This window comes from Caloenas nicobarica, chromosome 6 (genome assembly GCF_036013445.1).
Source record: "Caloenas nicobarica isolate bCalNic1 chromosome 6, bCalNic1.hap1, whole genome shotgun sequence".
Classification (NCBI taxonomy): Eukaryota; Metazoa; Chordata; class Aves; order Columbiformes; family Columbidae; genus Caloenas; species Caloenas nicobarica.
In genome coordinates, this window is record NC_088250.1 from 23,879,919 (window position 1) to 23,907,886 (window position 27,968).

At 39.4% G+C, this 27,968-nt stretch overlaps 2 protein-coding genes across 10 annotated transcripts in view; both read left to right on the forward strand.

Moving 5' to 3' along the window:
- Positions 1-13,548, forward strand: part of KCNH7 (potassium voltage-gated channel subfamily H member 7) — a 224,974-nt gene extending 211,426 nt beyond the window's left edge. For 6 of the 8 annotated variants that reach the window (XM_065637277.1, XM_065637274.1, XM_065637275.1 and 3 more), the window contains 4 exons: positions 1,772-2,032; positions 7,081-7,249; positions 10,531-10,723; positions 12,112-13,548. In XM_065637277.1, coding sequence (XP_065493349.1) covers positions 1,772-2,032; positions 7,081-7,249; positions 10,531-10,723; positions 12,112-12,378 — 890 coding nt within the window. In that variant the 3' untranslated portion in view covers positions 12,379-13,548. Of the gene's footprint in view, positions 1-1,771; positions 2,033-7,080; positions 7,250-10,530; positions 10,724-12,111 lie in introns of those variants that run through there. The other 2 variants (XM_065637281.1, XM_065637280.1) reach the window with 2 other exon arrangements.
- Positions 13,549-20,555: 7,007 nt separating this feature from the next.
- IFIH1 (interferon induced with helicase C domain 1) overlaps positions 20,556-27,968 on the forward strand; it is a 30,768-nt gene continuing 23,355 nt past the window's right edge. The window contains exons 1-3 of one of the 2 annotated variants that reach the window (XM_065637530.1): positions 20,556-21,199; positions 23,379-23,535; positions 25,783-25,959. In XM_065637530.1, coding sequence (XP_065493602.1) covers positions 20,750-21,199; positions 23,379-23,535; positions 25,783-25,959 — 784 coding nt within the window. In that variant the 5' untranslated portion in view covers positions 20,556-20,749. The remainder of the gene's footprint in view (positions 21,200-23,378; positions 23,536-25,782; positions 25,960-27,968) is intronic. The other variant, XM_065637529.1, reaches the window with a different exon arrangement.

The window sequence follows — 27,968 nt, forward strand, 5'->3', positions numbered from 1 at the left end:
TATATTCCCACAATAAAAGCCATGGGAGACATCTACATCAGAATTTTCTTATTAACGCTTTCTTTTGCTTTTGTACTATTTTGGAGAAGAGATTGCAGAGAACATGGTACTTGACTCTCCACTCTGAGCATTCCCCAAGAGCTTCACACTGCCGGTTCATTTGTGTTTGTGTTGATGCCTTCATAGTATCAGAGTATCACCCACATCACTTACAGCAGGTAATCCTGCTAACAGGAGCCAAATAAAGTCACTTCAGTCCGGGGCTGTGTTAACTGCCCTTGGGGATTCTAGAGGGTACAGTTACAGGAGGTCTGCTTTAGTGATAATTTTATTTTGTTGGCCATTACCTGCCCTCACTGCTCCCAGATGCCTGGACTCCTGCAGCGTGGTCTGTACAGATATTGCATTCTCTTTATTTGCAGATAAAGAGGATTAGATGAGGCCACAGTTTTATTTCCTTATAGTGACCAGAAAACAGAGAAGAAACCTAGGGAATATACTAAATGTTGTGTTAACCACTGCTGTGGGCTGTAAAGACTACAGACATTCCAGAGCTGTGTTGATTAGTAATTAGCACAAAGCAGATGAGAAATCATGCTGTCTCCCCAGGAAGTTAATGCAAACCAGTTACAGTATTTATATGTTGTTGAGACTACCCTGCTAAAATGTGTTTTAAATAAATAGCAGAACTGGAATTACCTTGACATTTCAGTTAAAAATAGGTAAGACCAAATATTAAATTGGAAATTATCTTCAAGTTTATGCTGAAAAGAGATCAGGAGTTCTCTGTATTCATAAATGATCATTCTTAGATTTAAATCCTATTTAATATTTACAATGTGTTTTTAAAGGCATCTGCTTTAAATCTAGTTTTATTAGCCACTTCTTAAGAGGCCTGAGTCTGCTGTTCCTCACTACAGACCTTGAATGTGTTTAACGAAAGATTCATTCTCAGCTTGATTGGTACTCTGCTACCATATACATCACAGCATGTTGTGTACTTATTCAAAAGACTGGATGTTCAGAGAATTTGGATTAATTCTAAAGGCTAAGGAATTTGGGCTACTTTGGAAAGTTGTTTTGAGAGCATCCCACAAAGACAGGCAAGGAACTCCCTTCTTTTTGTATCAATAGGGTTTCTCTCTAGCCTATCAATCCTAAATAGAGGTTTTACAGTAATGAGCATGGAGAATATTCCCTCTGTTTATGTGTGCCCAGACATTTTGAGGTTGAGTGGTTGATTAATACATTTGCCTTTTCTGGGAAAAAAATAACCAGCAAAGATGCTCTTTATGTGGGCAAAACGTAAATGGGTAGTTCTGATATGGAGTCTGACATCCGTCACTGTTAGCCTGGCAAGGCTGTGAGAAATGTGCAAGAATGTGAGAAATTGGAAGAGATAATTAAATAATACATTGGGTTTTTTTAACTATGGAATATAAGGCTTTCTCAGATCTCACCTAGAAAAAAATAGAGTAAACAGGAGGACTGTGGACAAAACCTTTGCTATTTTGATATAAGCAACTTTTTGCGTAATGCGTTATGGTTTAGGGACTATGAGTACTTACTACATACATGCAAATGTCTTCTAGGACTTCAAAAGAAATATAAATCTTCTCTGATAGGGGTATCAAAAAAGACTTTAATTTATTCTAATAGGCAGTGAACTTCCTAACTGATATAATTATCATCTCCATCCTCAGACCAGAATAAACTGTAATACAGTTTCATGAACTCCATATTATTGTACACAATTATTTGTATTTAACAGATTACATCAAAGAGAATGATCAGAGTGATCCTGAACCCTCAGGGAACACCACCAGATACTACCAATCTATTAAGCAACACTTTGAGGAGAAAAAAAGTGGGTCATCATCTTTTGTGTCCTCCACTGAAGATGAGCAAAAGCCCCTGTTCTGTGGGATAGCTGATTACCCACCTGTAACAGAGAAAACCACAGAGGTCGACTTTGAAGAAGTGGTTCATGCCACAGAAGAAGTTCTAATAGACAAAAGCAGTTCTTGCAAAGGTAATCTCGCTATTTTGTAAATTTTGAGTAGACATCTTTTTAGTCTAATTATCAAAAAAATGTTCGGAATGTTTCTATTGATTCTTTGCCGGATATTTAATAATGTGATTCCTGAAAGTTTAGCAAGAAAAAATATTCTAGATCCAAAATTATTGTTTCTCAAGCAGATTAATGTAGTTTAGTACACTGGCTGTGGGACTGGATTACAGAAGCACCAAAAGACTATTCCAGGCTTTGTTAATAAATCATATTCTAACTGAACTGCCTTAGGAAAGTCATTTAAACAAACTCTTTGAAACGCTCAGCTGGTATTGGATTTCATTGAATGCCAATAGATGAAAACTGCACCAAAAGCAGTAAAGAATCCCTCAAAGGGTGTTTGATATGCCAGAGTTGGGTGACAGTAAAAAATCCCAGATAATAAAAGCTAGATAAATCTAGTAATGGTTGTACATGAACAAAACAAAACAAAACAAACAAAAAAAGAGAACATTTTCATGTAACTAGTTTCATTCTCTGCATTGGAAAGGCACAACTAAATTTAAGTAAAAGAAAAAATCATAACAGCTTCAAAAAATGCTATCTCATTTTGCTCCATATGTTGGTTAAAAGGAATGCCATTACATCACACACACCAAACCCTGACTTCTATGAGTAAAACACAACAAAGATTTGGCCTTTTGTATATGAAAAATGATCAAAAACTATTTAGCAATCTTACTTAATTTTACATAAAGCTAAATCACATAATTAAAGGCACATCTAATATAGTAATTTTTTTTTCAGTGATATGAAGGGAAATCAATGAAAAGCCCTGGATTAATACACAATTTAAATATTGCTAAATGTTCATTTGTAATTCTTTCAGTCTGAAGGGAAGAATTACATATTTACTGTTTAATGCTGTTTTCCCCAGCAGTTTGTTTCCATTGAAGCAATTTAACTATTTAGCCAGCATTCAATAAACTTTAGGCTTTTACAGCATAATTTTAGATGAACCTAATGATTAATCAAGCCAAACAATGTAATTTTTACATTTCCAAGGTACGAATATGTGAAGTCTGGTCTCCCCAGGTTAGGGCTGTATAAATCTGCACCACATAAACTTGTTGCATACATACTGCAATTTGAAAGCTTACCTTTCCCCTACCACTAGCCAGAAATGTGTCCTTGCAGCTATAGCAACGTTTTCCAAGGCAACCTATAGCAGATTTTGAGCTAAATTTAGTATGTCTGAAGGTTATATATTTTGATTAAGACTACATTCTTTTTTCTGCTTTGTAATCTAGCACTTCTGGTAATGTGTATAAAAGCTCATTACCTTTCTTGCAACTTTCATGAAAACTTCAAGGTCAGTAAAATAAGATCAGCTTTGATATATGTTCTAAACTAAATTCTTACTCCTGTTATTAATTAGAGATTGATTATAACTTACCATAAAAGTAGTTACAAACATAAAGAAATTTTGAAATAAACTCTGCTTGTATGTATGTGTGTTTATAATCCACATATATTATGATACCTTATAAATCTTGAATACAAATGTACTTGTAAAAGCTGTTGCAATTCATTGCCACTGTGACTGATACATATTTAATTATCTTTAGTTGGTTTAAGCTTTGGTCATTACTCTCGATGAATGGAAAAACTCTTAATAATGTATTGGATAATGTGGGCAGAAACTGCATAAACTTCTCTCTCATAATCTTAAAATGCAACTCAATGTGAAATATTTGGCTCTTTTGAGAAGAGCTGACAATTTTCCTCTAGCTGGTAATCTATATATTGTGGGTAAACGGTATTCTCTATTTTCACTTTGTCATTATTTGGGCTATAAGATTGACTCTTGAATTGTTCAAGTGAACCAAGTTACACATTTATTCATTTAGTTCTCAGTCTAGGATTCTTCAAGCCCTGGAAGACCATAGCTGGTTATAAACTTGTAACTGCTGTTGGGTTTTTCTTGGGTTATTCATGTATGTGAAAGTATCTGTAAAGATTCTTAGAACAGTACAATACCTCATCTTATAGTGTATTTATTGACTTGCTTATAGTGTATGAACTTATTTTATCATTTGAATGCCAATTCATTTTCTTTGCCACAAATTAAATGTTCATTATAACAGTCTACAAATACATATAGTCTACAAATACAAAAGTCTACTATATGTAGACTACATATAGTCCACAAATACAAAAGCAGCTGTGATTTTCCTGGGATAATCCACAACATTGAAAAAGACATGATTTTATCAAATTATTCATTGTGTAAAATAACCAGCACCTCTTTTTTTAAAGGACGTTACAAAGCAGTGAAATGTATGGCCTATATTTTTAGTTTCTACTCTTGAAATTCACTGAATAAAATGAAGTTCACTGGATTTACAACATCCATTGCACCCACAACCATAGTTTAAAATTTTACCCCTGAATTTTTCATAGTCTGTTCCCTTCACTTTGCTGAGACGTTTCTAACATCCTTGGGCACTGCAAACTGTGCCAAACTAAAGCCAAATTACATGCTTCTCTGACACCGTTTTCCTATTCTGTTGATTTAAGTGGCTGAAACTCTGAACAGGTTTCTGTGTAGCCAAGATGAAATCTCCTTCCCCTTCCTTCTGCTCAGTGCATAAAATCAGTTACAGGTCATGTCACATGAAATTCGAACACTCTCTACAGCTCCAGGAAACCTCCTCCCACCTGCTAACCAAAGATCAGGTAATGCAGGAAGTGCCTTTCTCTGATAAAAGAGAGAAACAACTCTCCTCTGCTTGGAGTCACATAGTGAGAGCTCCCCTTCCTGGGTAAATATGCTTGAAATACTAAACATGAGCAGGAAGTTTTAATTTTTTTAAATTATTATTATTTCTTTACTTAGGGCAACACTGCTCAAAGATGTGTTTGAAAAGGATTAGATAATTGATTTGGACAAACCCCTCACATGTCACCCACATTGGGTTTTGTTGGTTTTTTTTCCTCTTTGAAATATTGCTCTCGCGGCTATGGTTGCTTAGAAAAATTTCACAAGTGTGAAATGAATGTAACCAATGCTGAGTTAATCAACCTGCAGAGCCAAGAGAAGTGTTAGGAGAAGCTCTGAGCAAACCATTCAGGGGGGATTCAAATCCAACTGCTCATACCTCAGAGGCTGACGCCTTATAAGCAGTCAAGCATTCTGTCCAGCTGTATTTTGAAGCAGCAGCCTGAGCGCAGTAAGAACTTTCAATACATTCCATAAATTCATGTCGTTAAATAATTACGAATACAACCCTAATGGGAGTTGTACTGAACAGATGTTAAAGTTTTAACAGCCTTTTTATCACAGCAGAGGAGAATCTGAGTGGTGCTGAGCCATTTTTGACTGTGTGACAACAGATTCATTCGAAGTAATAAAGGCTTGAGGCAGGTGGGGGTATACGTAGAAAAAGCACTATTCACCCTAGATATGTCACCTAGAGCCTCTGCAAAGCTCACAGAAAGTTCTTCATTCTATATCAGGTACTGGTATGTGCAACTAATAAATCCCATGATAAATTATTTGTAACCTTTCACCAGCTGGGTGAACGGAAGAAACAACCTAGAGCCAGGAACATAATTAACAAATGCACAGAGGTGTAAATTAAGCAAATTGAAAGAGGAAGGAAAAATAGCTTAAACCAGAAATCTAAGCAAAAGGAAGGAGTGCCCCTGAGTTCAGTTTGGGTGATACGGTGCAATGTTTAATCACAGAGATCCAAGAATTGGGAGGGACAAGGGGGATAGAATTTGGCCACCGCAGGTACAGGATGGGGCCTGGAGTAGTCATCATCATTTTTTCACAAAGGGCTGGAGATAAACAAATAAATGTTACTCATATAAAGAGTATGTTTTTATATTCTTTATAAATTGTATATACAATATGTATGGATGAGAAGGGGAACTAAACGCTGCAAGCTAGCTGAAACTCTGAAGTAAGATCATAATTATGCAACTAGGTCCTTTTTAGCTTGAAATAAAATTATTTGCTCTAACTTAATCCAAATTTTTACCTGTAGTTCAAAGAGGAAAAAATTTTAAAAAAAGGAAAAAAATTATCACAAAGCTTCATTTAATATTAAAGTGATCTTTGACTGACCCAGCTATGCTGCATGTTTCATTCTTTTAGGATTCACAAATTGCTAAACAAAATGAACTGGCATCTTTCACCCCACAGTACTGTAAGGGTCTCTGAGACATGCTTTACATTACAATGTGAGGGCTGGGTTGAAGACTCGTAGTACTAAAAGCTACATCAATGAAAATCAATTTCCTTTTTGAAAATAATAACTAGTATGCCTTTGCAAGCAGTATGAGCTACGTTAAATGGCCTCTGTCTCAGAGAAAACCTATTAAACTTCACCAACCTTGTTAAGAAAAGCAGTGTTCCAATTGTTGGTAAGAAAGGCAGCTGGCTCAGGTCTGGCAACTTTCTCTAGAGGGGGTATTTCAAAGCACTGCAATGCATGCCCAGTGCTGTAAGTGCAATGCAGCAAGTCACCCTTTTACACCAAAAAGCTAAACAGTAAACACACTTCGATAGCACATTCAAGGGCAAGAGAAGAGGTTACAGCCAGGTCTCAAACACAAGATCGAAGACATTAAAGTACGTAATTGAATGCACTTAGGTTAAAACAAATATTCCTTATTTCACTGAACAACAAATTGATAATTAAGAAAAATGGGGCTTCATTGGTAAAAGAATAGAAAGAAAACTAAAGAAAAAGGAGTCATTCAGCAGTAGAACTCTCATGATGCTGACTAGACAATGCTTGTTTATCTACAGCTTCAAAATGTTAGCCTGTTACTTGTTAGGCTAGAATTTTATAATTTTTGGATGTGACCACTTTTAGATTTCCTTACATAGTTTTATAGTAGTGAACAAAGAGAGTTGTTCAGGCAGTGTGCCAGCATACCCATCTGACTTTCAAGGTTCTGAGAAACACTTGTAAGTGGGATGCTTGAGGGGTACCAAGCCCTCTCTAACAGCATGTGTACGAAACTATATTTTTATATGGTTTGTTCTTCATCAGATATCACTGATAAAAGAGACTGGGAGCAGGAGAACATCCAGGAGTACCAGGACTCCCCAACTCAGTCAGCATTACCCCATGTTACATGGGGCATCTGTGAAACTGAAAGTGACTTTATATATGGGGAAGTGGAGAATCGATTAGATTTACTTCAAGAACAACTCAACAGGTAAAAACAGAGATATGACCAAAAAAAAGATATGCATGAAAGAGTACACCATGCAACTGATATTAATGACACTACAGGAGGAAAGAATTTGCATGGGAAGTTTACAAAAGCATTCAGATCTTCAGAGGCTCAAAAGTACAAAAATATGCCTGATGGGAATATCACTTTATTGTCTAGATGTATTCTGAAGAGCCTAAATATCACCTAAATTCCAGATTCTTGGAAAAACCTACTATGGGAATGCTGAACACAAAGTTTTTAATTCATTGCCAGAATATTCGTGCCACTTTCCTGTAGGTACCTACATTAGCTACTCTGAATTGCCCTGCAGAAGAGCCTTTCTCCTTGATCGACTGTTTAGGAGACCAACTTTTTAACAAAGAAACTGTAGTGAGTCATCTCAACTTGTTAAATTTAAATCTCGCCTCACCCAGAATGCTGGTCCATTAGCAGTGACTCCTAGATATTTACACGTCCACAAAATGACAGTTTTCAGTATCTTCAATGCCTGAAGTACGTTTTCTTTCCTGGAGACCCAAAGTAAACCAGTTGCCTTGTTTAAAAAGACAAATTCCCTTTTTGATGCATTAACTTATTTTGCAACTGTAATTATAACAAGACATGGTAGTAAGCAAAGGCAAAATACTTATATCTGTTCCAACAGAAAACAGATGCCTTCTTTGTCAGAATCTATTATTACCTTTGCTTAATAACATGTCTCTTCCTTCTCTCTTTTGCTTTCTGATATACTACTCTGCTGGCAGCTAGGCAGCATGGCTTATAGCATCTTAAAAATATGGTTTTTGAATTTTGATCCATCCTACACTATAATTTACCATGTAATTTCACTTAATTTTAAATTGCCCTAAGTTCAGGTCGGTGGCTTTTTTATTATTTTCACTCTGCAGTTCCACTAATTTCAATATTTTTCCATGACAAATACTATGACACACATTCAGCCTTAATTATACTTTAGTAGCTCTTCGTTGGCATTCTGTGCTGTACATTTTAGCAATCAGTTTAAAGCCATATTACTTCCTTCATCTACCATAACCCAATCAAAACATAATATTTTTCATTTCTGAATACTATATAGTACAGTAAAGGACATTTTTAACATGGAAGCCTAAATTGCCATAATTTCTAATTGCACTGAAGTTGAGTAATCTAAGTGACTGTAAATGTCACATAACTAAACAGCTGCATGTTCCCGATCCACAGTGTGTAGTCTTTCAGTTATATTTCTTCTCCTAAAATCTTAAGCTCTTGAAACTGAAGTTATATCTCAAATTTCCTCATAGTTTTATCAAATTTTTATGCAAGTTATCAGTATTTTTTAAGTGAGAAAGCATCACTATTGCTGATAAAGTAAGATTTAAATTGCTATGGATTTTATTAAATAATTTTATTCTTTAATTCTTCTCATGTTTTTAAAGCTTTTCATGCTTTCAGAATTTTGGGCCTTGATGGGTCTTCTATGAATGTAACAGACAATATTGTATCCTGCTTATGTCAAATCTGACCTGCTTGACTAAAAAGCAGAGTCAGTTCTTTCTGACCTTTTCTATGCCAAGTTAGAGGCTTGGCATAACACTCAAATTAATAAATGGATATAGAAGGCTGGAAAACCATTGTATGAGGAATATGTCCCTAGAGATTTCTCTGTTTCACCTCTTTAAGTAATTGGAATTTAATGGATGCTGAGGGCCAGGCATCTAAGTTTCTCCTATTTGTTCATCCTTGGTTGACATGACAATTTTGGAGAAAGGAGAAGTTATACATGCAATGACGATGAATAAAGACTACCAGAGTTACTCTTTGATTTGAAGTACCAGGAAACTCCCATCAAGCGCTGACAAAAAGAAGGGAGTAATTTTAGAGTTAATTCAAAGCCAAAGACAATAATTGATGCAAGTCCTCCAATGCTAAATACCTTTTATCCACTGAAATGTTAAGGGCCAGGTTTACCAGATGAAAGCTCTCTGGATGGTGGCATGATGCTGCTGCTGCTGCGGTATTTTCCCCCGTGGCATCAGCATCCTGCTTGTGTAAGATCAGCACATTTGCAAGTGGCAAAGAACCCAAGGGAGCTGAACAAGAGGGTGAGTAGGGCATAATTGACTGTAACCTCTGGGTCTGGGCCTTTCTTTATGAGATCTGATGTGACAAAACCAGCTTCTCCTGATAACAGAAGAAACAAGCATCTTAAATATCCTTTGGGCATACCTTTCAGATAGATGCTTTTATAAATAAATGACATGAGCAATGGACAACTCCAACGTGATAAAAAATAATATCAAACAGTGAAGCACCTGGTGAAAGCAAAAATCTGTCAGCACAGGATCAATTCTGCTGCTGTAGGGAGCCCAAGTGGTAACATTCACAACATTAAAGGCTGCTGAAAAAGATTTGTTTACCCTGTCAGGAGATGAGTTGCAATACAGAAGGCTGCCTATCCATATTACAGTCTGTCATAGCACGTTCCGTAGCCTTCCAGCAGCTTGGGAGGCACCACAGGCATTACCTACTGCTGAGTTTGTCACAGATCTTGGCAAGACCATTCAAATATCATTTCAGTATTATGGAATTCTTAGTATGAACAACATAAGCATCTCAAGTGTTTCTGAAGTCATATACAAACTTATGAAAAGAGAAAAAAAGAAAAAAAAGCTACTAAATTTGAACATCAGAAATGTTGACATTAATTCTGAGGCCTGAATAAGTCTGCATAAATTTTAACAGTAAGAAGACTTGGGCTGTTAGGTTTTTTTAAATGATCTTGAATGCATCTTTCCTTGTCTAACTGTGGAAAAACACAAATGTGATTTTCTGCTTATTTCAGTGCATTGTATTAGCATTGGGAATGTCAGAATTAATCGTCAGATGCATCAGAAAGAGTGCCCCATCCTCAGCCAGCACAAATCAATTTAGTTACAATGAAGACAGTACATTTATTCCAGTTAATTTTAACCAAAAACCTGGTGCCCCATGTTACTTTTTGTTGCAAACATAAGGGACAGTATTGAACTCATTCTGAATGTAGCAAAAAGATCAGAGACAACCACACAGGTACGTTCTGCAAAGGAAAGGGAGAGCCAACAAGCTTTGGAAGGGCTCCATACTCCCTCTTCTGTTCTTTCCTATTTAAGACACAGTTATTGTCATAACAAGCAATAGTTGGCTTTATTAACAAGCTGCAGGTCTCTCTTTAATGCATCTGTTATCAGTAAGTTAAAATATACCTATTCCTGACCATGAGTTAACTGATGTTATTTCTCTAGGCTTGAATCCCAAATGACCGCTGATATCCAAACCATCCTGCAGCTCCTGCAAAGGCAGTCAACACTCATCCCCCCCGCCTACAGCATGGTGACTGCAGGTGCAGAGTACCAGCAGCCAGCAATCCGGGTGATACAAAAGCTTCAGCCTGCAGCATCAATTAAAACAGACAGAACTTTCAGTCCTTCATCTCAGGTGTGTACATGTCCAATAAGATCAAAAGAGGTTCACTAACCTTTTTAGCTTATGATAGAAGAAGCGCACACCAACCTAGATGCTTGTTCACCAGTTTAAGGAATAAGAAATTATTATTTTGACCTAGCACCTCCACAGTGGACTTAGATATCACAGTTTCAGAGGACAAATTTTCTGTGAGGATTGTAGAGATCCATGCTATGATCTTATAGTCAGACTGATTCACTTTATTGTCATGCTCTTCACAAAAGTTAGCAAAAATGAAAAATACCAGACACGGCTGTAAAACACAAGCAGTTTCCAAGCATCAGACCTGCCTGCATGGGTGCACCTGCCATAAGTCCTATCCATGAAGTCCCAGGAAGCACCATGACTATGTTTTCCTCAAGGCTCAGGCCAGACAAGTCTAGCTGATGCAGCATGATGGTTATACACATATGGAAGTGGGAGGGGTTAAAAACAATCCTATGTCCAGTCCTTGCTTCTGCTGGAAGTATGAACATAAAGAGATGTGACATACCTGCATTTCCCAACACGCGTTTTGCATCCCAGCTCTCTTCAGGCAAAAACTGATGATTTTCTGAATTTGTCTGGGATTTCTGGAGTTTAACAACTTGCACAGAGATGTGGCATATTATTTCCAAACAGGCTGCATGACTAGGAATTCCAAATCAATCATGTAGCATACAATTACTATATCCAGCATGCTTGACTGTGTCACATTCCTTGTCTGTGTGCTGGAACACACATGGGCACAGTACATCGACTACATCCAGAAGGCATCAGGTCACATGCATAAAGATTATCAGGGTAGCAAATGCACAGCAGTAGTTTTCAGAATGGTAAACCCACCATGCATTTACCTGCACAAAACATATACACGTATCTCTGTCAGAACAGAAATATGGCCACCCTCCGCAAACATCAGCAGGTGCCCTGCACACTTCACACAAATTCTGAGTTTTAAAAGCAAAGGAGAGCTGAGTGCCGAGACTGGAATCCAAATGGTTACAATGTTCAGAATGATGTAATTCCAGAGTTACATTCTAAAACAAAACTGCAAATTCAAGAATTTTGAAATCCGTACTCTTAGATCAGGTCTCAAGAATATTCATCCTTGAGAAAGGGCTGTTCGTAATGTGTATCTTGATGTCACATGAGCAAGTCCAAGAAGGGGACAAGATATCCAGGCTTCTACAATTAATCAACAGAATTGCATTCAATTATATTAAATCAAATGCAATACCATGCAAAAATATTTCAGTATACTGCTTAATTTTCAAACATGGTTTTCCAGCAACCATTGAACATGCTAATTTTGAGCAGAACAAGAGCCTGGAAGAATCTGATTTGATTACTACCATCTTGTTTCTTCTCCTCCTTTCCAGTGTCCTGAATTTCCAGACCTTGGTAAAGGGAAACTTAAATCCAAAGAATCCCTCTCAAGTGGAGTGCATCTTAACACAGCCTCAGAAGACAACCTGGCTTCTTTTTTAGATCAAGAACATGACCAGTCTGCAGAGCATCCCCCACAGCATTGTAAAACTTATCTCCAGCCAGTCAGGCACCCTTCCTTGCCAGAATCTTCACTAAGCACTGTAGGAATTTTGAGTCTTCATAGGCATGTTTCCGATCCTGGTCTTCCTGGGAAATAATACTTTTATACTATTACTTCACATAAAAATGTAAGTGCTTTTAATGGCTGTTTTTCCTTTTTTTTTTTTTTTTCTTTTCTATTTAAATCCTCTATACTTGACTCAGGGGCTACAAGGAATATACCATTATATGCAAAAGTACTGTATATTTTCCTAAATCTGAAGCTTGTAAGGTAAAGTTGAGCAGATCTGATGTAAATATATATATATACACACTAACTGTATGTTCCAAATGTAAAACTGCCAGCATTCTCAAGGCACCTTATATTTCTATTTTTTTTAAATAACATGCATGTTCTGAAATTACAGTTTACGTTGCATGGAGATTACCATTTACTGCTGTCATGGAAATAGTATCTTATCATGGATGTGTCTTCAGAGCAAATAGGAGACCAATAACAGTAATTCAATAGAAAAAACTCCTACCTGACCAAGCTAAAATTCAAGCAAAAACTTCTTCTAGCTCACTTTTGAAAATTGATTTATCTTTCTTGTAGTGAGCTTTTTACAACAAATCAGAGTGATTCTGAATCTAGAGAAAGAATAAGGTAACCAGGTCTACTGAGTTTGAAACAATTAGGACAGAGAAACCAGCCTCCTTCCAAACCAGTTGAAGAAGGGCAGTATTTCAAGAGACAGGAAAACTCTGCCACATGCTAGAAAGTATCTCGCATCCACAAAACTGCATTAATTGAATAATTTGCTTCCAGTACATTAAAAAAAAAAAAAGCATCATAGAAGTTAGCTGCCATGAGCAGACAGGTCCTCTTCATCTGTCACACAAACATAATCAAACGCAATAAATCTAATTTCTAAATGATAGAGAAGACTGTGTTCCTTTTGTTCAATATAAATTATTAACAACCTGGTTAATTTAAAAATACTTTACACATTTTTGTTTTATAATTATTAGGGTGGTTGTTTGCAGCTATCTGTTTTTAATGACTGGCCTCTCTACAATGATCCTAGATAGGGTACATATGTATGTGGACACACACACTACGCACACATTCCTGTATGTGTGCGTGTGTGTATTTTATATATGTACATATGTGTGTACGTATGTGTGTATATATTTATATACACACAAGCGTGTGTATATACCTACACTTATATGTAGGAGTATAGATATAGATATATATATATATGTATATATGTAAAACCACTTTCAGGAACAATTGTAAACTTTCTTATTACAAAATGAGTAAGCTTAGCTTGTGTCCAAAGCTGACTACATTAGAATAAAATTAATTAAGGTCTGTAGGCTTTAAATACAGTATGGACTGTATCTGCATAATGCTTTGTGAATACTTAGATTTAATTTTATTAAAATATTATTCTGCTTCAAATGTTGTGTTTATTTTAGAAGAAACTGACTTTCTTATTACTGTTTTTTAATATTTTAAAATGTTCACATGATTCTCTAATCTTAAAGCTTTAATGCGAAATTCCTCTAGGAAGAGAACAGGTTTCAGAAAAGCATGTAACCCAGTTAGTGGGGGAGCAGTGAAATTTTAACTAAAACCAAATTAAACCCTTTGTTCTAAACCAATGTTATAGAGTAATGCAATAGGGGTCAACCCTCACATTAATAGACACATATATTATACATTGGGGTGAGAATGCTACATAACAGTTCTAGTCATACACAGCCAGTAGATAAACCCAAAGTGGCTGAATCTTTTCTCATTTAAAATTTGTGTGTGTGTTGAGCTACTGAGCAAGGCTCTGCTTTACCTTTGCACAAAAATTAATTAACTGAATACCTCCGTCAGTGAAAAGAAAAACCAACCCTTCCCATCCAAGATCATTCTTCCTCCTGCCTCATGCTACTCTTGATTGTTAGAAGGTCCAAATGCTACGACATGCTGACTGCTCTTACTTCTGCCATGACGACAGCAGGTGTGCACTGCTTGGTGCCCTGCAGGATCAGATCCCAGGTGACAGCACCTTTGGGCCAGTCAGAACCTCTGCCTACATATACTGCACTGAAACAGGAGTGCTGAATAACAAAGTGAAATAGCTTCTGGTTTGGGGTTTGGTGGGTAGTTTTTGGTTTGTCTTTTTCCATTGGGTTTTTTTGTTGTTTGGGGTTTTTTTAATAAGAAGCATTAACAACTTGTGCTCTATCTCAATCTAGTAACTAATATTAATGTCTATTACAAAGAAAAAGCTAGCACATTCTCCAAAAAGGTATTTATGGTTATGCTACATTTAAAAGTCTGCTATAAATTAAGAGTAAAATTAATTTTAAAAGTACAACGCATGAGCATTGCTTTACAAAAATATTTTGTCCAGTTTCATCAGTTGGTATTTCACATGAATGCAAACAGACTGAGCAACACAGGTGGACTGGGGAAGGAGTGTTGGGAAAGAAGAAAAGTTACAACTACATATTTCAGTTTGTCCAAGTGAAGGAAAATCTACACCCCTTACTCCTTTTCTCAGCTCAGAGGCTTTGTTCCTTCTCTTCTGTCTGTATTTATCAAGAAAAATCTCAAACGGGGCCCAACTAAGGAAGACTTTACTAAGTTATGGAGATTCTAAGCTCCCTGGACATCTGCCAGTGAATGAATGGTGAAACACAACATGAAAGACGACAACTTGGCTGGCAATCCTCTAGCTGCCCTTTTTGGCAGGGGCCAGAGAAAGATTTGCCTCCTCAGATACCTTCTTTTCCTGTTGAAGCACATGAAGACCCACTGCTTCAAGCTTTTTTCACAGAATCACAGAATTATTTGGGTTGGAAGGGACCTCTGCAGATCATTTAGTCCAACCCCCCTCCTAAAGCGGGTTCACCTTGGATCAGGTTGCACAGGATCAGAATTTTCTTCTAGAAAATTTTCTTCTCGAGACAGGTACAAACTATTGGGTTTGGAAACGTGATAATTTTCTAAACAGCAAAAATTGTCTCTCTTATTTTTGTGGATTTTTTGTCATTTTTGTTGGGGGGGGCTGTTTTGGTGATGGTGGTTTGTCTGTTTGTTTGTTTGTTTGTTTTTCTGGGCAGGGTTCCCTTTAAGCTCAGTCTGTTTCTAACTTGATAGGAATGGGTCTGTGCCACCCAAATCAAGCTGGGAATAACGTAAGGGTTGTGTACCCACACATCACAATACACAGCTGTAACATATCCATAGAGGCTTTCAGGACTTTAGGAGACTAATTTTGGTCTTGCTCGAGCTTACGAACACTCATCGTGGCTATTTACATTTAAAACCTGTGGCTAAAAATACATGTAAATTATAACTTGTAAATACAGAGAAGTACCCTGGAAATTCAACAGCAGCTAATGTAGCTGAAGTATCAAAGCAATTGTGACGATGACTCCAAATGTGAAACGTGAGACAGTACAAATCAGCAGAGCTCTTAATGAAGTTCATTATCTTCCACCAGCTATGAGTCTAGTTCAATGTTTAAAGCAAACAGTAGATTGTGATCCCTTCCAATATTTAAGCTGTGCAGCAAACTGCACCATTTGCATGAGCATGTCTCTCTACATGCACAGATTTACAGATTAATTCTGTTCAAGTCAGAGAGTTAGCTGCCCTCCACTTCTCCACAAACAGAGCTTCCAGATTCAGTGGGAGTCAACAGTGATGTACTAAGGGCATTACAGTGACCAACAAAGCAGGGAACACTAACCTGATGACTGTATTCACTAACAGGAGCAAGTAAAAAGGGAATTAAAACGGGTCTGATAAGCAGGGTCTGTGTGCTGAGGCTACTGGTTTGTGGGTTTGGGGTGTTTTGGTTTTGTGGGGTCCTTTTTTGTTGTTTGTTTTGGGTTTGGTTTTTTGGTTTTTATTTTGTTTTTAAACTCTGTGTAATTTGTGACACTTTATTCATACCCACGCCATTACTTGCAGTTGCTCTAAATGGTTGCAATTATGCATTTAATAAAGTTACCAGAATTGGGTGGGGTTTTTTCCCCCCTCCTTTTTTGCACACAGACAAAAATGCAACCTCAGTGCTCCCTATCAGTCTACTCTTACCTCATTACCACCGCAGCACACCCCACTAAAACACAGGAGGATGTACTTGTTGATCTGTAGTATCTAGCAGCCATGCACAAATAGCAAGGAACCTAGTCTCCCAAATTTAACATCAAATTTTTAATGAAAATACTGGTAAATTGTAAAATTGATTTGGATTGGGGACAGACTTGGTATGCAGCCATTGGCACATTTTCGACAGCTGTCCAGACACGAAATTAATTGTTAAGTAGTTTGTTACTTACTTGGAATAAAAGAAGCATGCAGAAAGTCCTTTAACGCGATTACTCTGAAGCTAAAATTTCCTTCAGTTTTATTAGGAATGATACGTACTTATATCATACAGCAGTCCCAGTCTCACTTACATACTACATCTCCTCTACACATATTTTTTCTTTCTCTAGACTTGAAAAGGAGTATATTAGAAGTTAATCAGCAAATAGCTTAATGGGAGAAAAAACAAGATACACAGAATAGATCACATGTGAAAAATCAAGACAACACTGAGTTTTATGAATGATACTAAAGGAAAATGTCCCAGAGCTTGTACTTGCATGAAGGCATCACTCTGGCAAGCTTACTTTTCCTCACTGTACCTCTGTGTATGGGCAGTAGATAGAACTCCATTATTAATGAAGAAACATTTTTCTTCATCTAGCTTCTTGGCGGTTTTTTAATGCCCACTTAGGAAGTTCTTTGATTATTAATGAATGCAGAATATGGTTATTCTCTTTAGAATGGAAACTGGATGGACCAACTTAAAGCCTCCCACAAGAGGCATTTGTCTTTTTTTTGCATTATTTTCTATACTGAAACTTTATGATACTGTAAAGTTGGAAATACAAAGAAAGTTTTGAAAACTTAAACTAGATAAATACTTCACTACTATGAGCTGTAGCAAATCCTGCTTGTATAACAGGTTTTTGTATAATGAAGTTAAGAGAAGTTATTGTTTTACTTTCAGAAAAGATCTCCTGGAAAATTGTTTACTGTACAAATAAAAGCACTTGTACAATGTAGATATATTCAGTATTTTATATCACCATGAAAACTTAATTGCAAGAAATCTAAATACGCTCAAATAAATGTAATGCACTTATTTCAGTCATAAGCAACAGTATGTGAACATTTCATTTGTGACTGACTTGAATTTAGTTACTCTAATGCAAACACCACTAACAGGGATCCACAAAGGTTGAATAGATCTCTGTATCAAAAACATTGAGAAAAAAAAAATTAATGAGATTTAGCGGACTCACAACACCATGGGAATAAATATATTTGAAGTGGCTTCGAGTATCTGAGAGCTACAATTTTACGAGCAGCTTATAGATTTTACTGTGCTGACAAGTTGTCCTTACTTATAGCATCAAAGTAAACTTAATTCACCTATAATTAAACAAGGGATGTTTAATCCAAGCATTGAAGTTACTAAGAAAAATAAAATACGGTCACACGGGTGAAGTTTTCCAGGTGCAGCAATGCAGGGCTTGTCGTGCACACAATCGGCCAAGAGGAACACCCGACTAACAGCAGCCAACAGGGGCCTGACAGAGCACACACCCGCAGACTCGTGCAAATAAACACTGCACCGAACTGGTTAGATCAGCAAGTCTGGGAAAACAGAAAAAGCGGAACGGTTTTTGTCCCAAGACGCCAGCGTTCCTCCTCAGCACAGCTGCAGATGGTTCCTGCAGACCACATGTAAAAAAGTATCGTCATCACGCTGCAGAAACAACCTCAGATCTGTAGCCCTGAAAGACGCAAAGCCCTGCCAGCCATCACTGCCGCTGGTAGCATCTGTGCCAGCTTTGTAACAACAGTAATTGCCGGCTATAGCACTGCGAGGCAATTCCAAAGGAAGCCCCGGGCCGGCGGGACCCCGCGGAGCTGCGAACGGGCCGCAGGGGCCGCAGCGTCGTCACCCCAGCAACGCCGCGCCAGCCGCGGCCCTGCTATTGGCCAGCCGAAACCCCGCCCACCCGCTGGGCGCGCGAGCCCAGAGCGGCCGTTGGGGGTGGGCGCGCGCGCGGCGCCGCGCGGGCAGTTACGCTGCGGCAGCTCAGGCGCCTGCGGTGCTTCCGGCTGCTGTAGCGGCGGGCGGCGCCCGCCATGTAACTCTCGGAGCCGCTGGAGCGCCTGTGTTATTCCTGCGTGTGCTTCAGCCCTTGCGCCTGAGCCGACCAGCTGTACGCGCGGACTTTGGCCGTGCGGGGCGGGAGGGTGTTGGGTACGCGGGGGGGCCGGGAGCCGGCGGTGCGCAGCGGGACAGGCCGTGCGCTCCGCCCCTGCTGGAGCCGCCGCCTGGGAACCCTGTGGCGAGGTTCGGTCGTTCCTGAAAGCGACAAAGGCCTCAAAAATCACTGAGTTTATGAGGAGTGTAAGCTCTCCCGAGCAGTAGAGTCAGCATATTTGCAGCATCATTGGACAGTAGGAGTTCGGCCATCATCTGTGCAACCTAGAGATAGCCGGAATAACAGAGTAGCGTTGATTTTTTTTTTCCCCCTTGGTCACGAGTGTCCTTTTAATATCTGCAGGCTCTTAGAACCTGTGAAGGTTTGTTGTGATATAGATGCACTGGGCGTGATTTACCACTGCTACGTATACAAACTTGGGAAACGAAACAAACAACCTGACTATACACACTGCATCCTAGGAACTGCTGCAGGCTCCTGAGGTCTTAGGAGGAAGACTGAGGCACCACCCAAATAAGGTGCTGAAGACAGAAGCAAAAAGTGGGGGGGAAAAGCAGTCAGAAGAAAATTTGCATAAATAAAAAGGTAATGCTGTAATAAAAAGGTAACGACAATAAGAGTGAAACCTGAGATGAGCAGACAGGACACAATGAAAGGAAAGTAAAACGAGTTCTTCTGCGAAAGAAGCCTCCAACTGAAGGAAGCTCCACTGAGCAGAACGCTGCAGCATGTCTCAGCATGACAAGCAGTTGAGGGCATGATTTGAATTACATGAAATTTTAGGCTGGGAAAGGACCTCTGGAGATACCTGGCTTCCTTTTAAAAGCAAGGCATTAAATGAAGGGCCCTGTCAAGCCAAGTCTTGAATATTTCTGTTGAGCAAACTCCCACTATTTCTCTGGACAATATATTCCAGCATCTAATTGTTTTTACAGTGGAGAATATTTTTTGTTATAGCAAGACAATTTGCCCTGAAGGAACATGTTCCAGTTGCCCCTTGTCCTGTGCACCCCCGTGGAGATGGATCCAACTTTTAGGAGCTGGAGAACTGTGGTTGGATCTCCCCTGAGCTTTCTTTTCTCTAGGCTGAATAGACCCAGTTCCTTCAAACATTTGCCAAACTCTCCAACCCCATAAGCATCATGTTGGCCCTTCACTGGACCCTCTGATTTTTCACTCTCTCTCTTGAACTGTCCAGGACCAAAACAGAACACAGTAGTCAAGATGCTCTCTATTTACTCTATCATCTTGCTACAAAATATGAAATTGAGTCAAGGATCTGTTGCCTTACCTCGGAATCACACTGAGTTTCCATAAAACACTACGATGGAAACCAAGCGTGCTCCTGAAGCTCAGTGACATCCATATGGGTGAAACCACATCTCAGGAAGAGATTGTCCCAACAATCTCAGAAACTATTTAACAAACTACTCTAGGAAGTTTATCACATGCATTACAACCTCCTGTTGTGTATACAATGTGGGATTCTTCAAACTGGAAAAAACAAAACCAAAAACAAAACCAAAACAAACTCTTAAATATATACCCGAAGTAAACCATTACAAAATACAAGTCGGCTTTACTTCCATTATGGCCTTTTGTGGGTCTGTATTCTGCAAAGAGACACATCCTGCAAATGAAGGCAGACCTCTCTGGTCACCTGGGGTTACCATCTCCACAGTGTCTCGTTTGTGGGTTGCTGCACACCTGGAAAGCCACCAATACAGAAAACCGCGAGAGGCTACTGACTGGCCCCAGAAACTCATCAGCTGGAAAGTGAAAGATAGACTTCAGGTTCTTTTTTTTAAGCTCTTAGCTCCTGTTGAAGGTTTCGTTTTAAATATTCACGAGTAACACAGAGCCGCGCCCTTGGCTCCAGGTACCGGGCGGGCCCGTCCCGGCCGGTGCCGTCACACATCGAACTCGCAAGTGAAACCGAAAGCGGCGCCGGGGCCCGGATGAAGCGGGGCAGGCTCGGCGGCAGCTGAGGGGGTGCGGAGCGGGGCGAGGGACGCGCTCCGAGCTCGCACCGAGCTCGACACACGGACATCCGCACACACGCCTGCGGAGACTGCAGGTGCTGAGCGGCTGGGCTCCCTCGGCCGCCCCTGCGGACACATCCCCCCGTGCCCGCCGCCGTTCTCCAGCGGCAGCAGGGGTGTCGCGGGCGCCGCCGGCGCAGCGATGGGAGAAGCGTCCCGAGACGAACGCTTCCTCTACATGATCTCCTGCTTCAGGCCGCGGCTGAAGCAGTTCATCCGGGTGCAGCCGGTGCTGGACCAGCTTCCCTCGCTGAGCGCGGAGGACAGGGAGAAGGTGCGGGCGGCCGCCCGGCAGCGGGGCGAGGTGGAGGGGGCAGAGGAGCTGCTGCGGGCCGTGGAGCGGGGACCCCGGGGGTGCGGCTGGTTCCACGAGTTCCTGCAGGCGCTGGAGCACGGTGGCTGCAGCCTGGCTGCCTGCTACGTGAACCCCAGCCTCAGCCAGCTGCCATCGCCAGCCGAGGAGGCCGACCATGACCTCTGCATGCACCTGGTGCAGCTGCTCCACAGCACGCTGGTGGATAGAATGCAGACCGTGCAGGTGGCCGAGAAGTGCCTGCAGATGGGCATCTTCCAGGAGGAGGACCTGGATCAGGTAAGTGGCCCACCCGTCAGGCCAGGCACCAGGCAGTGCCGTAGACACTGGCTGCTCCCAAGAGCTGTGGGGCAGATGGGAAGCCACAACTAGAAATGGCCTTGTAAGTGCAAAAATGAAAGGGCAGTACCCAAACTTGGGGGAAAAGAGAAATAGTGCTCCAAGTAAGCCAATGAAGACTGTTGGCAATAGGCCAGCAGGTGGGATGCCAGCTAAGAACCAGGGAAAGAAAATGCCACGAACTGGCCAGTTAGACTACGCCAGTGTTTAAGTGGAAGGAATATGACCGGCTTTACTGTTACTTATCATTTTGCCACAGACTTTAGGCTCAGAACATCATTAAGTGTCTTCTGGCCCCTGCACCATACCAGGAATTAGTGATGGCCTGTAAAGTCCTAGAGAATACTTGAGTTAAAATAAAGCAAGACTTTCCCTTTTTTGCCATAGGTTCACTAAGGAGTATCATACTAGGCAGTGAAGCTGAGCAGGAATACCAGTTTGACAAAAAAGAGAAGTGTTAGCCTTTGCTGAAAACATTTGCCAGTGTTTACTCCATTTGGCTAAGAATGACTTGCCTGGACCAATGTGAAACTTATTTGGAACCCCAAAAAACAGATAGTTTGAAATGGTGTTAGAAGAAGAAATTGAAATAATACTTGCCATATCAATAGGGGGGAAACTGCCAAACCGAGGGTGGAACTTCATCATATTTGCCCTCTGAGCTTTTGCATCTCAGTTAAATGACAGTCATATATGTAATTTTGTCTAGTGACTGGCAGGTAGCAGTAAAGGCCAGCTGCACCCCAAGGGATAAGGAGCTGAGCATGGTAACAGCAGGCAGAGGTAGGGGCCTTTTAGGAGGTTATTGGCTCCATTCCTAATGGTTCCACATGTTCCCCCAGGTCATCTTTTTGCTGCTGGTATTTCCATTAAGCTCCTCATTACCCTTCACAATCCTGCCGGTTTCAGCTCCAACTGTGCCAAGGCTTTCTTAATGCATTTCTGTATTCCTTTTTGTTTGCCTCTCCCTGCTCCCACTTCCCATGCACTTCCTTTAGTGTTCAATCTCAGTCAGGGCTTCCCACTGCCATGCCTGCCCCTTTTCTTGCATATCAAGATGGGTGATTCTCGAGCCTTGAGAAGATTGTCTTTGAGGACTAAACACCTCTCTTGGGCTGCCTTACTTTTGGGATGGTCATTTTGTTCCTCATGTGACCATGTATCAAGTTCTGCTTGTGACAGCCTTGGGACATTTTCCCAAAGCTTCTTTGAGGGCAATAGCCACTTTCTAGAGCAGGGGTGTCAAACTCATTTTCACTGGGGGCCACGTCAGCCTCGTAGTTGCCTTCAAAGGGTCAAATGTGATTTTAGGACTGTATAAATGTAGGAGTAGTTACATTTATAAATGTAGGGGTAGTTGCGTAAATGTATAAATGTATAAATGCAACATTCGACCCTTTGAAAGCAACCACGAGGCTGACGTGGCCCCCAGTGAAAATGAGTTTGACACCCCTGTTCCAGAGGTTTAGCTATTGTATCTTTAAGTGAGAATTAAGAGGATGAAGCCAGAGTTTAAGAAGGGAAATGTTCCTTTTTGTGTATGAGGTCATGCTACAGATTAAGTCTGAGCTCTAGTAAACTGTATAACATCACTGCTCCTTAATCAAGGTTGGTTATTCCCTAAACCAGTGTGAACACCAATTATTATTCCATAATAATAATAATAATACAGTGATTTATTATAACCATTGTCCAGTACTGCCAGTGTCTCCAATTAAATTTCATATCTCCTAAGTTTTATATATCCTACCCAAAAACATATGGGATAAACATGAAGTTGGACAAAACCGTAGTAAGTCTCTTCTGATGAGTGGCAGGCCCACTTTATAGAATCATAGAATCATTTCAGTTGGAAGAGACCCTCAGGATCATAGAGTCCAACCATAACCTAACCTAACTCTAGCACTAAACCATGTCCCTAAGAACCTCATCTGAATGCCTTTTAAACACCTCCAGGGATGGTGACTCCACCACTTCCCTGGGCAGCATTTTTAAGTATGTTTTAATGATGACAGAGAGAAGTGCTTTTATACCTATACTAATCTTGTTAACTTCCCTGAACCATTTCCAAAGTCTGTCTCAGTATTTTTTATTTATTTTTTTTTTAATTTTTCACTAGATCCACACTGTTACTGACAATCATGGGAACAGAGATGGTGCAAGGGAACTACTGAGCAGAATAGTGCAGAAGAAAGATTGGTTCTCTCCTTTTTTGATTGCTCTGCGTGAAACTCAACATGGAGACCTTGCAGATGATCTAAGCGGAAATACAGGAGGTAATCATCTTATTTCACTAGTACTAATGTGTGGGCTTTTAATATCTATTTTTTGTACTGTTACTTATGAAACAATGCAGGGTTCTCACCATATTGATTTTGCTGTGACACTGACACTAATGCTTTCACTTGTCCAGGGATTTTAAAATCAAGTTATTTAATAGCTTATTCAATAGATTCTTAAACCCTAAAAATTCTTATGAAGCCATGTCAGAAGTACAATAATATGTATGTAGTTGTAATTAAACTGAATCCTTACTTCTATAACCCATTGGTTTTCAATGTGATGTTTTTGTAATGATTCATAAAAATATTCTGAACATTAATTTAAGCTAACAAAACAAACCTTTTCTGGATTTCTTCAACACAAGGATTAGTGTTTCCTTTATAGAATGGTTCACAAATATATACAGCATTTTAAAGCACACTGCACTATGTCTCCTTGGGAATAAGACATTCTTAAGTCTCAAGACATAGTATAAAATTTACTATAAATAATGGAATAAACTATTACAGAGATTATTTACAGAAATGAAACTTAAAAAGCTATAGGCTTTTGGCTGCTACTCTTTATTCCTGAACAATGATTATGGTATTATAAAATTATCCCAGTGCTCCCCTGTATTCTAAAATATGAAAAAGGAAGCAGCCCCCAAATGCTCTATGCATCATTTTTACTGGGGTCCACATATGTTTTATAAGATTTTTGCAACTGAAGTTTTTTAATAGATTTCCCATATAGCAGCTCCAGCCTTCTTGCTTGAGGAGTCTCTGTACTTTTAGTTGCTGCATATGAGACAATGCATCAAGACTGGTGTAAGAGGGGCATGAAGGTGTCTCTTCCAGTTGAGGAGAGGAATCAACCTATCTTCTGCCAGACACAGATAAGCAGCTGCCATATTTGAGCATGCAGTTCAAAAGTGGTTGAGTGCTTCAGTCTGCAGGACAAGATCAACCAAGTTAGAGCCTCAGAAGATAGTTCTGAATGAAAGTCAGGTGCTGGGAGCAGCTCAGCAGCTATTGTGGTCCTGATTTTCGTTTTGTGTTGCAGCTTTGTCAGGCTTAAACTCCTGTCTTCATTACTTCACTATCAGTAAGGTAAACAAAGTAATTAATATTTAGCAAATATGCAAATTATTACAATTATTCTCATATTTTTATTTTCCATTCTTTTCAAACTTTGCATTTCTGAGATTTCAGTGTAGTGCAGACCATACACGGTAAAACTTAAGCTTAATTCAGTTGTTTGATGCAATACTGAATGAATGCATTTATTCTGCAGTTTCTCAGTAATCTTGGGCAAGGTAGGTCCTGCAAAAACTGTACAGATTAATATGTAAAGCATAAACTTCGCGGCTCTTACCAAAGGATAAGAAATTTTCCATGTACACAGTCCTGTATATGTGTAGATATGTAAAGTGTATGATTGCTGTAGCATCCACATATAAGGTCATAGACAGGGAACACTAAGAACAGGTTCCTTGGGTACCTTGGAAGGAGAAGAGTGGTGCTACATTTTATCACTCCAGGTTCATCCTCAATGATTTGTTACAGTAAAATATGTTATTATCAGACAACTATACATAGAAATTGAGAACTTCATAAAGAATAATTCTTGAAATAAATGAACTCTATTAATTTCTTTAAATTTAATTTCTAATTGCAGAGTAATTGAGTTCGAAATTGGGAAAACTCTGGAATTCAGTGATGCGTAGTTTTTCTAAAAAATGTTTATAATTTATTGAAGATCATTTTTTGCCTTTGGAGCACTCTTAGTTCTATGTGACTCTAATAAGAATAAAATATTAGTAACAGACAAGTCGAAGAGAAATTATTTCCATATTTGAAATAAGATGAACAAATGGAAGGAGGGAAAACATTTTCTGAAAGCTCTCTCAGATTGTCTGTTTTATGGGCAAGTTTTGAGGTCCTGTTGTAAGGCACATCCATTTATGAGCTTACAGGACCAATGGAATTAAAAAGGAAGGAAACATGGTGTAGTCCACAAATTTAATTTTCAGATCTTTATGGTCACTGCAAATATTTGAAATTTATGACCAACAATCTTCTTAATAAATATTTATGAAAACATCAAAATTCCAAACTATAACGTTTAAGTCAAGACCAAAACCATACATTATGCTGTTCTGTGAACAATGAATGCAGGTTAGTTCTATGTTTTCTGTGCCTCACACTTAAATGAATCAAATGTTTGATATTGCTGTGGAATTTCTATTTATTTTCTAGGAACAGAGAATGGACAAAATAGGATGAATAACAGTACAAATGAAGTAACAGAAGTTATAAGCCAACCAGGATATGCCATAGTGGAGGATTTGAAACAGCAAGAAAATGTGAATGGTAGTTTCAGCAGTGAGAACAGTGTATTGGAAACATCTACTGGAAGGAATTCTGTTGTTTCTGGTATGTCCAATAACTGGTATTTTGTGCTGGTACCAGCACAAATTTAGTAACTGCAAGTAACTGAGAGAATATTCTTGATGCATTAGCTCCTGTCTCACTCAGAAATTCAGGAACATACAGTACTGTTGAGGTAACGGGAATGAATGGAAAAAATAAATCTTGATTTTTTTGGAAGCAGTAAATTCCATTTCTTCCTATGAATTAACAGAAACAGCAATTTTAGTCGTCAGATGTACAAATTTGTTCACTTCAGTTCGAAGAGTTGCTCTAGGACAAGAATATGTTGTCCTACTTGACCTGGGCAAGCTTGAATAGTGTGCCCATGTGAACCTTGTGAGGTTCAACAAGGCCAAGTGCAAGGTCCTGCACCTGAGTCGGGGCAACCCCTGGTATCAATACGAGCTGGGGGATGAAGGGATTGAGAGCAGCCCTGCCATGAAGGACTTGAGGGTACTGGTGGATGAAAAATTGGACGTGAGCTGGCAATGTGCACTTGCAGCCCATAGGATAAATCACATCTTGGGCTGCACCAAAAGAAGCATGTCCAGCACATCGAGGGAGGTGATTCTGCCCCTCTGCTCTGGTGAGACCCCACCCGGAGTACTGTGTACAGCTCTGGAGCCCTCAGCATAGGAAAGACACGGGCCTGTTGGAGAGGGGCCAGAGGAGGCCACCAAGATGCTCAGAGGGATGGAACACCTCTCCTATGAAGACAGGCTGAGAGAGTTGTTCAGCCTGGAGAAGGCTCCAGAAAGAACTTATTGTGGCCTTTCAGTACTTAAAGAAAGATGAGGACAGACCTTTTAGCAGGGCCTGTTACAATAAGACAAGGGGTGTTAGTTTTAAGCTAAAAGAGCAGGAATTCAGGCTAGACATGAGGAGGAAAGTTTTTACAGTGAGGGTGGTAAAACACTGGAACAGGTTGGCCAGAGAGGTGTTAGATGCCTCATCCCTGGAAATATTCAAGGCCAAGCTGGATGGGTCTCTGAGCAACCTGATCTAGTTGAAGATGTCCCTGCTCATTGCAGGGGGGGTGGACTAGATTACCTTTGAAGGTCCCTTCCAACCCAAACTATTCTATGATCCTATGATTCTATTCTTAATCTGAAAGGTAAGAGCTGGTTCAGAAACCAATTTGCTAGCACAGTATGTCTTAGGAGGACATGGCCAACAAATCTGTAGCACGCGATGTGCAGCCTTCATGTAGACATTTTCTGTATCCTGGTTATAGTAATGATGTTTTATCTACTATGGGCTGTTTGATTTTCTTATAATTGAGCAACATTCATGATCTCCCATTCCTCTTAAATGGCACTTCTAACAACTTTGTATTATCATATTTAATATTGTTAGTTGAAAGTACTAATACTGTTAAATGAATACTTTATTTCAGACCTATTCATGGTAGGTTTATACAATCCAATGAAAACATTAAGTTTACATTGACAACTCCTCCCAATATTGGCAAAGTTTAAATCAAGAAGAATGTTTCTGTACCATTATAACTACAGCTGTATTAAGTACTTCTTTCTGGAAGGCTGGTAATTCTATATTGGAAAACATTTTTTGTTTTAGTAAGTTCTTTAGTGCTGTCCAACAAGTAATTTTTCTGTTTATCTTACAGATTAGTATCTACAGAGCATCAAAAAACCTTTGTCATGTCACATGCTCACAAGTTCATTTTTAGTAGAAATTTTTAGAAGTTGTTGTGGGCTGTTGATTACATGGATCCACTTTGAAAAACATGCCTTGGGAGTTGATTATGAGCAACAGCAATTACCAGCAACAGTTCCCAGACATAGCTGAGAACCAATGATTCAAACATATGCTATATGATTAAGGAACCATTCATATGTGTTACAAGTTCAGATGGAGCTCAAACAATAGTTACAACTGAGATAAATCCTGCCTGAAATTATTTTAATAGGCTTACTCAGCCAAAGGAGTAAAACAGCTAAAGCTGCTCTTTTTTATCAAACATGAATCAATTAAAAAAAATGTTGGCTCTG